At 40.6% G+C, this 16,753-nt stretch overlaps 1 protein-coding gene across 2 annotated transcripts in view; it reads left to right on the top strand.

Moving 5' to 3' along the window:
- si:dkey-65j6.2 (pleckstrin homology domain-containing family G member 4B) overlaps nt 1–16,753 on the top strand; it is a 185,711-nt gene that overhangs the window by 121,950 nt on the left and 47,008 nt on the right. For both annotated transcript variants that reach the window (XM_048550427.2, XM_048550426.2), the window contains exons 7-9: nt 1,654–1,740; nt 4,815–4,931; nt 15,649–15,747. In XM_048550427.2, the coding sequence (XP_048406384.2) occupies nt 1,654–1,740; nt 4,815–4,931; nt 15,649–15,747 (303 nt within the window). The remainder of the gene's footprint in view (nt 1–1,653; nt 1,741–4,814; nt 4,932–15,648; nt 15,748–16,753) is intronic.

The following is a 16,753-nucleotide window of genomic DNA, read 5'->3' as shown; positions in this document are numbered from 1 at the left end:
TGTATTTTTAGAGGTTTGTTCTTCCTTCTCTTTGTTTAATAATGTTAGACAGCAAAAGAATAACTCATCCATATATCCTGATGTGTCAACATTTTGAGTAACATAATGAATAATTTTCCAAAATAAAACCGTAAGAACTGAGGATGCTGTGAATCAGGAATGAAAACAAAGTTGCTGGAACAGCTCAGCAAGTCTGGCAGCATCTGTGAAGGAAAAAACAGAGTTAACATTTTGGGTCTGGTGAGTCTTCCTCAGAACTGTGAATAATTTTCCCACTTTGCCCAGAAACCATTTGATTTCCTGGGTTGGCGAAAATGCCCGGACCAATTTAAGGAAAACTAATTTGGAGAATTCCCCTCTGACTCTTTTTAGATGATGGAAACTAGTCCAAGAGATCAATCTGGCCTTGATTTAGGTTTCAAGAGGCTTGCCTTTTGCAAGAAAGTGATTTTCAATGTAGCCAGAAACTCACGTGGAGTTCAGGGGATCTCTGTTCACTGCAAGTCCTATTCCACAGGTTCATTATACTCAGGGGAAAAATAGGCACATCCTTCATTCAGATTTGGTTCTCCCTCTCCACCATTTGGGATTGCAATTGTTGATCCTCCATAGGACCACAGAAATGTTACAGCACAGTAAGGAGGGCATTTGGTCTACCTTGTCCAAGTAGACACAAAGACACCCAAATGCCCTTTCTAATCTCATCTTCCTGCACACAGGCCATAGCTCTGAAACTCACAGCACTACCGGTACTTCTGTGTTTTTGCCTCCATCATCAACTCAGGCAGTGAATTCCAGGCACCCTGTACCTAAAAAAAGAGTTTTTTTCCTCATGTCCCCTATGATCATTGCACCACTTAGCTTGAATCTATGACCCCTGGTTTTTGAATTCTCTGCCAATGGAGAAGAAGCTCCTCATGTCTGCTCTATCTCTACTCCTCACAATTCTGTATACCTAAATCATGTCGCCCCTTAGCCTTCTCTGTTCCTAATCTATTTGAAATGATTCCACAATCGAATAGTCTTATCTCTTTGTTATCTTACAAGTTTCAAATAAGCTGAAGTAACGTTCATAACTTGTAACTGAACACATCATTTAGCTAAATCGATAGTTCTTTCCAGTACGGTGTGCAGTGCAATCTGCTTTGACACATCTACGTAGCAGTTATCACCAAATTTTCCTTCTCTAACCACTTTATCAGTTTCCCACATTATCAGTTTCACAGTATTATTAATAATATATTTATCTTAAATAATGCAAAAACAATTTACAGATAGACCTTAAATTTGAATGTTCCAGTCAGCCATTGCGTTAGACATCATTCTCCCAATCTATCTCCAGTTCCAATCCTCGTTCCAGCCTGACTGACTGTATTACACTCATAGCAGTATATCAGGAAAATGTTGTTGTGACTATGTGATATTCGCCCTTACGTTCCATTTGGAGGATGATTCAAACCCACATAGTAAAAATGAACTGTTGCCAATGTGAAAAATATTTCAGCAGTTATTATAGGTTCACCTAAACCAAAGGCTTGATTGACTAAGTTGAGTTCCGTTGCAATATCAAGCTGGAACTGTGATATTGTTTCTCAGTTTAGAAATATGCATTTGTATTAATGTCTCTAATTACTTCCTGGTTCAAATCTGCAGGACTTTGCTCCCCATTCCATTCATTGTGTGCTGATATTGACAGAGAAGGAGGCTACTCTCAAACTGGAGAAATATCCAAGAATGTCTGTAAGTGCTATTGAAATTGCTCAGGAAATCCAAGTAGAATGTATTACCAAAGGAAAACACAAATGAAACCCAATATCAATCTCCTCCCCTTCTCTAATGACCAGGATTTGTGAGGCCTAGTCTGTCTCTTTCAACTTTGCTTCTTAAGTGAAGAAACAAAATTTTTACATGTCAACTCCACTTGCTTGGCACTTCTTAATGGTCACTTTTGCAAAAAGTCACATTTATTGATGTGACAAAATTTTTTTATTTCTTAAGTCTTGGAATGCTCTGCAAAGCTGGTAGCATCAGCACAAAGAGAGGCAAAAGTCAGTGATCCTCCGTCAGAACCAACGTGGATTGTTGATCTCAAGCATTCACACTGGTTCTGTCTTCACAGATGCTGTGTTTCCTTCTGAGTATTTCCTCAGTAGAGCAAACAGCTCACACTCAGTGGATCACTTTGTCCACTATCCACTCAGTTCAAGGGTAGCTAGGGCTGAGCAGTTGGTGTTGTTAGTGATGCCCACATAACCATGAAAAGGAACTGTGGGACTTAATACTATCCTGGCAGCAGCATGGAAACATTGTACTGGAGAAGCCTCTGCACCCCTGACCGAGCAGTCCCAGCACAGCCACAACTCTGGCATCCTACTGACAATGTCACAAATTGCACAGGTGTGCCCTGCCCACAAAAAGCAGAACTCATCCAATCTGATTGTGCACAGTCTTATCAGTCTGGTCTTCATCACTAGTAAAGTGAGAAGTCACACCACACCAGGTGACTGTCCAAATGCTTTATTTAATTTTAATGTCCACCCAACCCAAAACCGACACCTTCAAATCGGTGAAGTGATTGAAGGCATCGTTGCTGCTATTAAGAGGCACTCACTCAGCAATAACTTGTTCAGTGATGATCAGCTTGGGTTCTGCCAGGGCTTATTAGTTCCTGACCCAATTGCACTTGATCCAAACACATGTTTAAAAGAAAAGGTAAAATTTATCATATCGATGCAGAACATAAAACTGCATTGGGGGAACACTCTTCACTGGGGTTAGAACCATACCTAATACAAAAGAACAGCAACTCATATTCCACTTGGGAACCCTGCAGCCCAATGGTATCAATGTGGATTTCACCAGCTTCAAAATCTCCCCTCCCCCTAACGCATTCCAAAACCAGCCCAGTTTGTCCCCGCCTCCCTAAACTGTTCTTCCTCTCACCTATCCCCTCCTCCCACCTCAAGCTGCAACTCCATTTCCTACCTACTAACCTCATCCCACCCCTTTGACCTGTCTGTCCTCCCTGGACTGACCTATCCCCTCGCTACCTCCCCACCTATACTCTCCTCTCCACCTATCTTCTCCTCTATCCATCTTCAGTCCGCCTCCCCCTCTCTCCCTATTTATTTCAGAATCCTACCCCCATCCCCCCTTTTCTGATGAAAGGTCTAGGCCCAAAATGTCAGCTTTTGTTCTCCTAAGATGCTGCTTGGCCTGCTGTGTTCATCCAGCTCCAAACTTTGTTGTCTTGGATTCTCTAGCATCTGCAGTTCCCATTATCCCTGATTCAAAGGAAGTTGTTTTTGGTTGTTGGAGATCAATTAACACAGCGCAGATCATCTCTGCAGGAGCTCCTCAAGGTAGTATCCTATGCACACCATCCTCAGCTGCTTCATCAATGACCTTCCTTCCATCATAAGATCAGAAGCAGGGATTTTCATTGCTAATTACTGAAGCTGTTCATGTTCAATTGTAGAAAGACCAATACACTGTTCAGGCTTGGCCTATTAAGTAGCAAGTAAGATTTGTGCTATACAAGTGTTAGAAAATAACAGTATAAAATAAGAGACAATCTAATCACTTTTCCATGGCATTTAGTGGCCTAACTGCTACTGAATCCTCCATTTTCAACAACATGAGTGTTATTGTTGGCCAGAAATTAACCTGAACTAGCTGTATCAATACTGTGCCAACAAGAGCAGTTCGGGGGTTGAGAATTCTGCTGTAAGTAACTCAGATCCTGACTCCCCAAAAACATGTCTTATATCTGAGGGGCACAAGCCGGAAATTTCATGAAATACTTTCCACATGCTGAGATTAATGTAAACTAAGCAGCACTCAAGAAATGCAACACCATCCAAATCAAAGCAGCCCACTTGATAAATAGCTCAACCACTACATTAAACATTCATGCCTTCCACTGCCATTACAAAATAGTAGCAAGATGCCCTGCAATGACTTTTCATGGCTTCTTCAACAGCACTTTCCAAACCTCTATGACCTAACACAAGAACATGTGCCAATTCCCTTCCCTCTCACATACCATTTTGACTTGGAACTATATTGCCATTTCTTCACTGTTGCTGGGTAAAAAAGTGGTCATTCTCTTGAGAATAGCACTGTGGGTGTACCTACATCATATGGGCAGTAGTACTTCAAAAAGGCAGCTCATCAACACCTCCTCAAGGCTAAATGCGGATGGGTGTCAGATGTTAGTCTTTCTCGTGACGTGCACATCCCACGAAAGAAGAAATAAAAATAAAATAAAAATAGATTTAATTCAGTGAGCTGTACCTTAATGTCTATTTTTATTTACTCTGTATTTCCATGGAAAAGCACACAATCCCTGCTTATGAAATTGGGCAATTGTGGAAGATTAAAAGAAAAGAGAACTGGGATGGTTGACTTATTCAGGTGCAGCAAATGTTTAACATTTGCCATGCATTTACAGCCTTGCAAAGAGATTAAGTGTTTTTACTCTTTTTATGTTTTATAAAACACGAACACATTATGATTGAACTCAAATGAACGAAAAGAACAAATGCAGATGAAATCTCCTATGTCTGTAACTCTTCATGTTCTTTTCATTAATGTAATTTGATGAAATCTCCAGGTTTATCGACTAGACTATTTTACAGGTTGGGTTCAATACAATCAATGCTCCTTGCCAGGGAAAACTAGACCAGAGAAGCAATCTTTCTCAGATAAAAATCTTTTCTAAAGAAAAGATGAGTTCTGTTCTTCTATTTGTAACAACTCTTTAACATATATAACATGAAATATATATTGTTTGTTTTTTCCTGTTTCATCAGATGGAAGTTTTGACTTCCTTGAAAGCTCTGAACAAGTTTATTGACAACAACCAGCTGACTGAGAATCTGGAGGGGACATTTCCCTACAACCACTCTGAGTGGATTCAATTCCGTATGGTCAGTAATATATTATGAAAAATGCTTTACAGAAAAGTAGATTGCATTATATTTTGCATTCCTACCGGTACTCCCAAAATTAGATATGTTTGATATTTATATAGCATAGATTTTTTTTTCCATTGGCTACATGTCTTTCAATGTGAATTCATATTGTTAACTTCATAATGTAGTTGACAATGTATCTCTGATGACATTTCTTATCTATTTGGCTACTTCATCCACATTGGGCTTGCTCTAGGCTTGTTGGTCAGGGTCATGAAGGGTCTTGGGAGAGTATATCATGATTGTTTGTGAGGTATGATGGAATGCAAAACATCAGGCAGGGTCAGGAACAAAAGCAAAGTTGCTGGTAAAGCTCAGCAGGTCTGGCAGCACCTGTGAAGGAAAAAAAACAGAGTTAATGTTTCGCGTCTGGTGACCCTTCCTCAGAACTCTGTTCTGAGTGTTCTGTGGAAGAGTCACCGGACCCAAAATGTTAGCTCTGTTTGTTCCTTCACAGAAGCTGCTAGATCTGCTGGGGTTTTCCAGCAACTTTGCTTTTGTTCCTGATTCACAGCATTCGTAGTTCTTTCGGTTTTTATCAGGCAGAATCATATTTTTGGGGCAGTCATAAGATGATATTTCAACAATTTGTTCATGGGATGTGTAAGCCATAGACAAGGGTGCATTTATTTTTCATCCCACAGTGGCACTGTAGGTCTTCCTATTTGAAACATTGCCACCCTTAATGTGACATACACAATGGTATTAGATAGACAATTCCATAATTCTGACCTGCTGAATTAAACTGGTGTGTGACCTGGAAGGGAGCATGAAGCTGCTAATGTTCCTCCATAACATTGTCACTCTGGTCTTGGTAGAAGATATTGGAACAGAGGCGAGTGCTTTTGAACTAACCTTGGTGATTTGCCCCTGGTACACTCTATTGATCATATGTACTGAAGCCGTCAGTGTAACAGTGATGAAGGACATTGATATTGAGTCCAGAGACAGGGAGTAAGTTGACTGCATTGTTCTGGATGGTATCGAGCATATTGAGTGTTATTACAGTTTATGGCAAGTGAAAAAAAATGCCTCACAAAAGCTTTGTAGGTGAAACAGAGGCTCAAAGGGGTTGGAGCTCAGCTGCTCACAGCAGGGCACATAGTTTTGTCCTGCACTTATAACCAAGATATAGATATGAATAGTCCAATTTAGTTACTGGTGACCCTTACAATGGTGCCAATCCTCCAAAAATAAGTTAACTTGTGATGGCTTACATTACATCTGTGGCATCTTGCTGCGTGGAAATTTGCCATCCATTTGCTTTCAAAACAACAATGCTTATAGCTCACAATTTGTTGATTGAAGAACATTTTGGAACAGCCTGAGGATGTGAACGAAACTATATGTAATTTGTAATTATGGTTACCAAAGTAATGAGGCAAGATACAAAGCCTCGGGGAATTGTCCGATTACATAGTCGGCTTTATTGCTTAACCACGTGATTTCTAAACCTACAATTCACCCGAACAAAATTTTCCATCAATAACTCTCCTGGGAAATTTGTGGAAGTGAAAAGGCTTCGCTGTCAGAATTTTTAAAAAATCTTCGAAAAGTCAGTTTTTTTGGAATGGTTGGGTTTGTAGAGGGTTTTGACATGAATGTGCAGATAACCACACGAGAATATCGTGTTGTGGCAGAGACCTGGCTCACAAGAGGCATAAACTATAGATGGATTCAGGTGATGGATTCTCCTTCCTTTTTTAGTGACCGGTCAGTGATTAGCCAGAGTGTGCACTCACTGTCTAATTAAGGCTGGTAGATGGGCTCCTGAGATTAGGAGGACCAGTAGGATATCCTCCGGCAAGACACATTGGCAGCTCCACCATCAAAGATGGAAATTGCCAATGCGGGTGGAAGAGAGAAGGGAAGCTTTTATCTTGAGGAGCCTTCCAAACACAACTTAAAAACACGCAAATTCAAAAAATTAACAGCTGGCAGGCTATTCTCAAGGAGGATTAACCCCTCCTCCACAGGACATGCTGCGGCCGGAAATGTAGCAATTATGGCTTAATGACTGGGGTGTGGGGGAAGGGTGGCTCCAAAAAAATTCACTGGAGCACACAACCATCCACCTCCACTTACTGGTTCTGCTTCGGTGCCCACAGGCACCTTGCTGTTGTTTGGGAAATTTGAGTTGGTGGAGGCCTTAATAAACACCTTCGTTACCTTTATTGGCTTTCTACAGCCTGCAGACAAGTAACAGTTCGGTCTCCGCCCTGCGATGTCGAAAATGGCTCAGGGTGGAACCATGTTACCAAACCGCCATTTCGAATGGCAGCAGGAATCTCTGGAGCCATCCCTCCAGCCTTGACCTCAGTGGGCTTTGGGAATCCAGCCTAAGGTGTTAAGAAAGCACAGAGAGGAAAGAAAGGAGGTGGAGTGGTAGAGGAGAATACTACAGCGCTGGAGAAAGTGGATGTTCTGGAGGAGTCAAAGACTGAATCTATTTGGTTGGAGTCAAGAAATAAGAGTTATTACTATGCCACTATGTTTATGTTACGGGCCCCCACATGTGAGAAGCACAGCAAGTTGTTAAAACTGTAGTAACAGTGGGAGACTTTAATTATCCTAATGTAAACTGAGTTAGAAATCTTCTGAAGGGAAGGGAAACAGTTTCTGAAGAGCACTCAGCTGAATTTTATTGATCGATATGTTTTTGTTTCAACAAAGATGGATGGTTGCAAAATCTCATTCCGGATTCATGAGTTATTTCGGGCGAATCAAATGTCTAGAGGGAAACATTTCATTGCAAGCTTGAGATTATTTATGGAATCAGGCAAGGAACAATCTAGGGTACAAATACATAATTGTAGCACAGAAAATTTCAGTTGGATTGCAACTGAACTGACCTGGAGAACCCGGAATCTAAGATCGAATGCAAAACAGCAAAGGAACAAAAGGGTACCATTAATAAGGGGACCATTACTTCATAAATAAGGATAGCAACACCCAAGGCATAAGATTCAAAATTAATTCAACTTCGATCAAAATACCGAGCATCTGCTCTGTGAATTTTATGGATTTGTAAACAATATATATAGATTTTACTTTGAAAATTTCCTTTAAAGAGTGAAAGAAGGATTCCTTATATTATGGATTAGTAATTCAGATGTCTAGACAGATGATCGAGAGACATGAGCTCAGATCCACACGATGGGAAAGATGTGACTGGAGAAGGTGCATTTACCAGAATGTTGCCAGGGCCGGAGAGTTTTAGTTAAGAAGAGAGATTGGACAGACAGGTGTTACTTCCCTTGGAGCAGATGATTTAGATGTATAAAATAATGAGCACAGACAGGCTCGACAGGAAGAAACTTTTCCCCTTGGTGAAGGGATCAAAAACCGGGGTAAGGGGTAGGAGGTTTAGAGGGGATGTGAGGAAAGATTTTTTTTCGCTTAGAGGGTGGCAAGAATCTGGAACTCCTGCCTTTAAGGTTGGCAGAGGCAGAAACCCTCACAACATTTAGGAAGTTTCGAGATGTACTGTTGCAATGCAAAGGCATATAAGGCTATAGGACCAGTGCTGGAAAATGCTGAAAATGAGAATACTGAAGTGGTTGCTTTTGACCAGCCCTGACTCAGTGGGCTGCAGGATGAAAATACTTTGACCTGTATGGTTCGGCGCCATTTGAAAATCATTCTCATGAAAGGGAAACCAAAACCTGAACTCTCTGGGTATCGAGGGAATAGAAAATAAAGAAACAAGGTGAAAAAGAAAAGAAAAGAGGCAATGAACGAGTTAGAGAAAAGACTTACAGCTAATATAAAAAGGAATCTAAAAGAATTCTGTAGACATTTAAGCAGTAAAAAAGTAATAAAAAGAGGGTTGGGGCTAACTAAGAATGTAAAAAGAACATATGCGTTAAGGTGGGGGACATGGGTTGAGGTACTAAGTGAGTATTTTGTCTCTGTCTTTACCAAGGAATAAGTTACTGCCCAAAACATATTGAAAGTGGAGACACTGGATGGGCGAGCATTTGATAGAGGAGATATTAGAGAAATTACTTCCACTTACAGTTAAAAAATCAATTGGAGCAGATGTGATGCATCCAAGAATGCTGAAGAAATTAGGGCAATGGCCAGAATCTTCTCATCCCCATTAGGCACAGGAGTTGTATCAGAGGACTGAAGAATGGCTAATGTTACACCATTGCTCAAAAGGGCGTAAGGATGAGCCCAGCAACTAAAAATCAATCAAATCCAACTCAGCAGTGGGAAAACGTCTAATAATGATAATCCTGGACACAATAAACAGTCATTTAGACAAGTGTAGGTTTATAGAGGAAATTCAACACCAATTTATTCCAGGCAAATTGTGTTCAAGCAATTTGCAGTTTTTTGATAAATTAATGAAGAAGATTGATGACAATATTGCAGCTGCTGTGGTGTACATGGACTTCCAAACAGCAATGTTAAAGTGATACATAATAGATTTGTTCACAAAGGTGAAGCACATTGACTAAGAGTGACAGTGAAAGCATGGTTACAACGTTAGTTGGGCGACAGAAAACTGCAGTGAACATTTGTTTTATCAGATGAAAACTGGTTTATACTGGGTGTTTTCATGCTAGTAATTAGAACTTTGAATATAATGCAGTAAAGTTTGGCGGCCTTTGAAACGCAATCAGATAAGCATCCGAGAATGAAATATTCTCGGGCTAAGGAGGAAGTGCTGGGGAGTGAGTCTAGCAGAACTGGTCTTGCAGAGAGCTAGAATGGACAAGATGGGCTGACTGCTCCCCTTCTGTGCTGTAACTACTAATGATTCTAGAACACAAAATGTTGGAAACCTTAGTGGAAAGATTTTTGCGGTAGAAATTGTGATCAGTTTCACCTGCAGCGGAATTGAGAAAATCTGAGCAGGCCTCCTTTCTCTGGAAGAAATTATGAGGCTGTGGAATGTGTGACAGGCGTTAATGATTATAACAGTGATTGTATCAGTGTTTAAAAAAATAGATTAGCCAAGTGGTTGAAGGAACATGTGATAAAGGGAAATGGGAATACACTGGACAATTGTGATTAGGCCAACTGCTGGCTTGGAAAATATGCACCGATCTTGGTTTTACTGAGTGGCCTGTTTATGCACTGTAAATCTGTGAAAGACTGATTTCTTAAAGTTTATTTTGTGCCTGAATTTCCATTATGTTGAAGGTATCATAAACTACCTTATAATGTTACAAAGTTAAAGCTAGAATCCATACACATTACCGAACATGATCTTTCAGATGAATTGTTCTGTGTTTGATAGGAGATGCGGTCGCAACAGTTTGCTGATAATTGTTCGTGAACGTCATCATAAGTAAATTACAATTTTACACCATTGAATCTTCAATATAATGATACCAGATGTTGCCATTCCATCATGCTGAGTGCAACAGTTTGCATGAATAAATGTTTATTGAATCATATAGCTATGGGGTAATGGTTTTAATAGAGCTCTTTTAATTAATACCAGAACAATACCTTCAGTAATACAGCCTGGGTGTCAAAGGCTTCAGTATGACAGTGCCAGATGTTGCCATTTCATCAAGTTGAATGCACTACAATTTGTATGAATAAACATGCCCTGAAAAATTTATCACTGCTGGCTTCCCCTTCTTCATTCCTATTAAAATTCTTCATTGTGATGAAAGATTTAAACATCGGGTGGACATAAGAATATTACTGTGAAGTTAGGACCAGAAGTAAACTTCTTCACACAAGCAATTAAAACATGAACACAATTTAACAGAATTTAAGGAATTTCAGGGCCCCACTCTCTTCAGGCATTGTCAGTTTGATTTCCCGGATGAGTTTTAATTTCCGAAGAGAAATTTTCCAATCATTTCCTCCTGTCATTTTCAGTTTACCCTGCTGCACCCACTAACAATATCCCCATGCTTACCTTTGACTAGAGAGTGGACTGGACGAGTTATATGTGTACTGTAGATACAAGAGCAGGTCATAAACTAGGAAGCTTGCAGTGAGTATCTCATCTCCCGATTTCCCAAAGCCTGTCTACTGTCTACACAGCGTAAGTATGGAGTGGGATGGAATACTTCCCACTTGCCTGGATAAGTGCAGCCCCAGCAACACTCAAGAAGCTTGACACCATCCAAAACAAAGCACCCTGCTTGGTTGGCACTACATCCACAAGCACTGACTCCCTCCACCACTGATGCTCAGTAGTGGTAGTGTCTAACAGCTACATGATGCACTACTGAAATTTGCCAAGGCTCCTCAGATAGCACCTTCCACACCCATGACCATTTCCACCTGGAAGGTCAAGGACAGCAGATGCATGGGAACAGCACCACCAGCAAGTTCCCTTCCATGCCACTCACCATCCTGACTAGGAAATGATATCACCGTTCCTGCAGCGTCACTGGATCGAAATTCAGGAACTCCTTTTCTAACGGCATTCTGGGTCAACCTACAAGACACAGACTGCAGTGGTTCAAGAAGACGGCTCGCCACTACTTTTTCAAGGGCTACTAGGGATAGCAATAAATGCTTCCCTCGTAAGTATTTTGGCCACATACCATAAGTGAATAAAGAAAGCAGGAGGTTACTTTCCTCTTGGGGTTGGGAGGAAGACAAGACTTTAAAGGGTTTAATCATAACACTACCGAGATTGTAAGCGTGGGGCAGGATTAATGAGCCAGATTGTTCTCTGCCTATCATTTCGTTGTTCAATGTTGATGTATAAGAAAAAAAAGTAAAGCCATATGACCAGTTATCGCTCAGCCTCCAGTCATCTGACTCTCTTGTTACCGCAACAGGCAAATTCTGATTTTGTTCAATGTCTGAGCAAAGTTCACTATGATGTGGAGGGACTCATTCCAAACATTTATCTCTGAACAGAAATATTTCTTTTCAAACATCTGTTTTCAAACCACTTTAGTCCAATTTCAGTTTAATCTCTTGGCCCTACTTTCTCAAACTTGAAGTAATCTTGTGGTCTTGTCTATCCTTACCAATAGATATTTAATACTTCAGTGAGATCTCCCTTAGTCACTCTTAAGCTCCTCTAATCTTATTTTATATTTCAGTCCCTTTTTATCTGGAAACAGTTTCATTGCTGTTTCTGGCATGTGACCATAATTCAACACTGTATTCCCAGTGTGGTCTGACCAGCACATTTAAGTGTTCCAGTATATCTTTATTGTCCTGCTCAATAATACAGTCACATCGTCATGAGGTTGAAACTGATGAGGAAGCCATCAATCTTAAATACCTTATGAATTCTGTGTCTATAACTGGATTTCCATTTCATGTATTTTTAAGGTAAACATATTTTAGACAATGTACAATACTTGATATTTACCAGTGTTACATTTTGCAGTTATGGTGTTGCCAGAATATTTGATAAATCTGCCTTTTAGTTTTGATATACAAATATTTAATGTGGTTTAGAATCAGCGGACTTTTAGTTCTGACTGCTGTGGAATCCCACTCAGCAGCTGCTTTCTCTGAAGATTCTTGTTGTCCTAGGCTTCCCTGATTTTTTTTTGAAGCAAATTCTAATCCTGTTATAGCAGGTGTAGAATAATCAGGGGCTAATTCACTGGAGCTGTACAGTTCTACTAGATTATAGCATTGGAGAGATCAGATACTAGTACTTGTTAAACTTTGATTCATGGAATGTGGGCGTCACAGATTGGGCCAGCATTAATTGGCCATAATTAGTTGCCCTTGAGATGGTGACGATGAGCTGACCTCTTAAATCACTGCAGTCCATTTGGTGTGGGTCCACCCACAAAGCTGTCAGCAAGGGAGTTTTAGAATTTTGACCCAGCAACTATAAAGAAATCGTGATACATTTCGAGGTCAGGACGGTGCATAATTTGGAGGGGAACTTGCAGGTTGTCATGTTCCCATTTATGTGCTGATCTTATCCTTCCAGATGATAGTGGTCAGGGGTTACGGAGCTGTCTAAAGAGTATTCCTGTGTTAGTTTGGTGAATGTGAATTTCTGCAGCCCATAGACTACTAAACATCAATGATGGAGAGAGTGAACGTTTGTCAATGTAGTGGCAAAAACAATTGGGCAGCTTAGTCCTTGGATAGTGTCAAGCTTGTGGAGTGTTGTTGGAACTGAACTCCCCCGGGTAAGTGGCGAGTATTTTGTTACAATCCTGACTTGTGTCTTGTAGATGGTGGACAGACTTTTGACAATCAGTTGACTTACTTGCTGCAGGTTTTCGAGCTTCTGTCCTGTCCTCACAGCAACAGTGTTTATATGGCTAGGCCAATTCAGCGCCTGATAACCCTCAGGATGTTGGTAGTGCCGTTGAATGTCAAGGGGTGACTAGATTGTCTCATATTGAAAACGCTCGTTGCCTGATAATTGTGTGATGTGAATGTTACTTGCCACTTGTCAGCCCAAACCTGAATGTTGTCCAGATCTTACTGCATTTGGACTTGAACTGCTTCCGTATCCGAGGAGTTGCAAATGGCCCTGAACATTGTGCAATCATCAGTGAACATCCCTACTTTTGACTTTATGATGGAGGGAAGGTCCCTGATGAAGCAGCTAGAGATGGTTGGGCCTAGGACACTAAATACCCTGAAGAGCCCCTGCAGAGATGTCCTGGGATGACTAACCTCCTACAACCATAAGTCTTCCTTTGTGCTAGGTGTAACTCCAGCCATTCGAGAGTTATATTTGTACCTGCATCCACCACTTCCTCTGGAAGATCATTCCGCACATGAACCACTCTGTGTAAAAAAAAATGCCCCTCATATCTTTTTAAAATCTTGCTCAACTCAACTTAAAAAATATCTCCCCTAGCCTTAAAATTCCCCACTGCAGGGAAAAGATACCTGTCATTCATCTTATCTGTACCCCTCTGTAAGGTTACCCCTCAACTTCCCATGCTCAATTGAAAAAAAACTCCCAACCTATCCAGCCTTTCTTTATAACTCAAACTTTCCATCCTCAACATAACGCCTTTACCAGAAGGACTGAACATGAAGGCAAACACCTTCTTGGTCACTCTATCTAAATGTGATGCAAACATCAAAATATCCTACACACCTGAACCCCTACGGCTCTCTGTTCGACAACTTTACCCAAGGCCCTACTTTTAATTATACAAGTTCTGTCATTATTTGTTTTACCAAAACGCAACACCTTGCATTTATCCATATTGAACTCCATCTGCCATTCTTCAGCTCTATTTACATTGTGAATTTACTTGAGAAAGTGGTTTCCTACCCACCAGAGCAGGATGTTCTGCTTTAAAAAGCTGCCTAGCCTTTAATGGGGTAACAGGCTCTCAGACACAGTAGTACCACAAGGAACAATGGCCACCATTGGTACTGCAGAGAGCCACAGACCAGGGGCATCGCTGGGTTGTGGAAGAGATTCAACGAGAGGAGTGATATGCATTGTGAGAGCAGTGAGGAAGCCTTTGCTGCTGGATGGACCTCTCTGGGGTGCAGAATGTTTGATGAGAAGGGCTCACCTCTCAGTTTGCAGGGCTGGATAGGATGGAATGTGTTGTTAGGCCATCAAGCTTTGATAAATTACCAGGGATGGAGGGCTCAGTTGGTCTAAGGATAGGAAGCTTCCCATCACCTACCCTTCGCTTTTCAACTGGAATTTCACTTTATGGGAATGGAATGTAAAAACAAGATCTTGGTCTGAGAAACTGTATGCCAAAAGGGTGAATAAAAAAAAACTTCCTCTAGTCTATCCAGTTAATTAGTTGGATGTGATTGGTGTTTAGATTTTTGTTCTTCCATGTGTTAATCCAATTTTAAACTTTTGGAAGCCTGTTCTAACTATTTTGAAAAGTTAATTCTGATTTTTGTTTTAAAGTGACAGGAAGGAGGTTCTGCCACTAGGTGTCAGCCTTGTGCTTTGTAACTCCGTGACAAGCAATGGGGATACATTGCAGTAAATAATAACTCCTCAAAGGAGAATAAGTTGCATTTATATCGTACCTTTCACAGCCTCACGAGTCCCAAACTGCTTCAGAACTCATGTAATGTGATTATAATGTAGTGACTGTTGTAATGCAAGAAACACAGCAGCCAATCTTTGCAGGGCTCATTAAGCAGCAAGAAGACAAAGGAAACTATTCTCCTGAAGGCTGGGGGGATGATATTCACCAAGACATAGGGCAGAAAATCTCTGCTGTTGGAATGCCAGGATGCCTTTCCCATGAGCAGAAAGATGTTCGGTTTACCATCTCATCTGAAACCTCTGACAGTGTAACACTACAGTACTCCTCTCATGTGTTTCTGCCTCTGAAGTGGGGCTTGATTTGTGACCTTCTGACAAATGTTGACATTGATGGGGAATCTTCCCCACCAGAACTTTAGCCCTTCAGATTCTCTCCAAATTCTTTTGGCTTTCTCTTGCTGCGATTAAAATTTCAGGAGAAAACGTACTTTGAAGGGAAAGTCCCACCATCTTTTTCTAAACTGATTTCAAATAGAGTCACTCTAAATCATTGGAATACATGAATTAGCATGATCCCAACACATAGAAGGCATCAGCCCATAATTTCATTCGACTATAGCCGAGCAAAGTTTTGCATTTATCTGTAAAATTCCTTTAGTCACATTTGAAGATTTTTTAAGTAAGATATTATTTGAATTTTACATTAGGTTTCAGCCTGTAACATTTGTGAAGACTGTTTATTTAGCACATATTGTAATTTTGTTTTGTTGTTTGCAGAAGCTAGATTTGTTTGTAACAAACTGCAGAGAAGTTTCCACATTGTTGCTGGACACCATTCAGACATTTGAATCGAACAAACCTGGAAACAGTGAACAGGTACACAAGCAATAAAATACATTAAAACAGACATGGAATGTGTTAGAAAAGAAACCAAGGAAATGATTACATACCTCTAGGAAAGGATTACATTTAATCCTGACATAGGCTTCAAAATGAATGACAGGTCTGGCTGTTGCCAAATGGATGAAGGGCCTAGGCCCGAAATGTCAGCTTTTGTGCTCCTGAGATGCTGCTGGGCCTGCTGTGTTCATCCAGCCTCACATTTTATTATCTTGGATTCTCCAGCATCTGCAGTTCCCATTATCTCTGATAGCTTTTGTGTCTAATGTGAGCACTCTGTTAATTGATAAAAATGGCTCAAAAAGTCAAAGTAACACTTTCATTTATATTTCACTGATGTAGTGATTGACTGCCCTGCCACAGGTAAATGATATCAGAGGCAGGTCAGTACACATCAGGCAGTGCAATGCTGGTAAGACATCAATTTTCCTTCCTGGACAGAAACTTGCTGATCAAATGTTGTAACTCTCTGGGCCTATCCAACATACTGCCTGGCAAAAAACTTGATTTTGTGGATGAGTTATCCTTTATAGCAACTGTCTGCTTTTCAGTTCCTGTGGTTTCGAGCTGAAATTGTAACTGTTTGATTGAACATTGGTTCCTATTTTAACTTGTTGGTTTCAGTTTCTAAAATTGAGCATTTCAAAGTACTAGTCAACCTTAGATTAAAGGCAGTGATGCAGTGGTAATGTCCCTACCACTAAGCTAGGATCCTCGACTTATATCCAGCTCAGCATGGCAGTTTCCTTCTCTAAAGGACATCAGTGAGCCAATTGAATTTTTAAAATCAGAATGATGCTTTCATAGTCACCATTACCAAGGTAAAATGTGGCAAAATGTTTCAGTGTGGGCTTGAAGCGGTGAATGGCCTGTTCCTGTGCTGTATTGTTCTTTGTTCTACCTTTCAGTTCCAGGTTTTGTGAATTTAAATTCCACCAGCTGATGTATGGGCTTTGATTTTACGGTATTTGAAGATTAAGTC

The sequence above is a fragment of the Stegostoma tigrinum genome, chromosome 19, assembly GCF_030684315.1.
Source record: "Stegostoma tigrinum isolate sSteTig4 chromosome 19, sSteTig4.hap1, whole genome shotgun sequence".
In the NCBI taxonomy this organism is placed as follows: Eukaryota; Metazoa; Chordata; class Chondrichthyes; order Orectolobiformes; family Stegostomatidae; genus Stegostoma; species Stegostoma tigrinum.
This window is presented reverse-complemented; position numbering and strand designations above follow the sequence as displayed.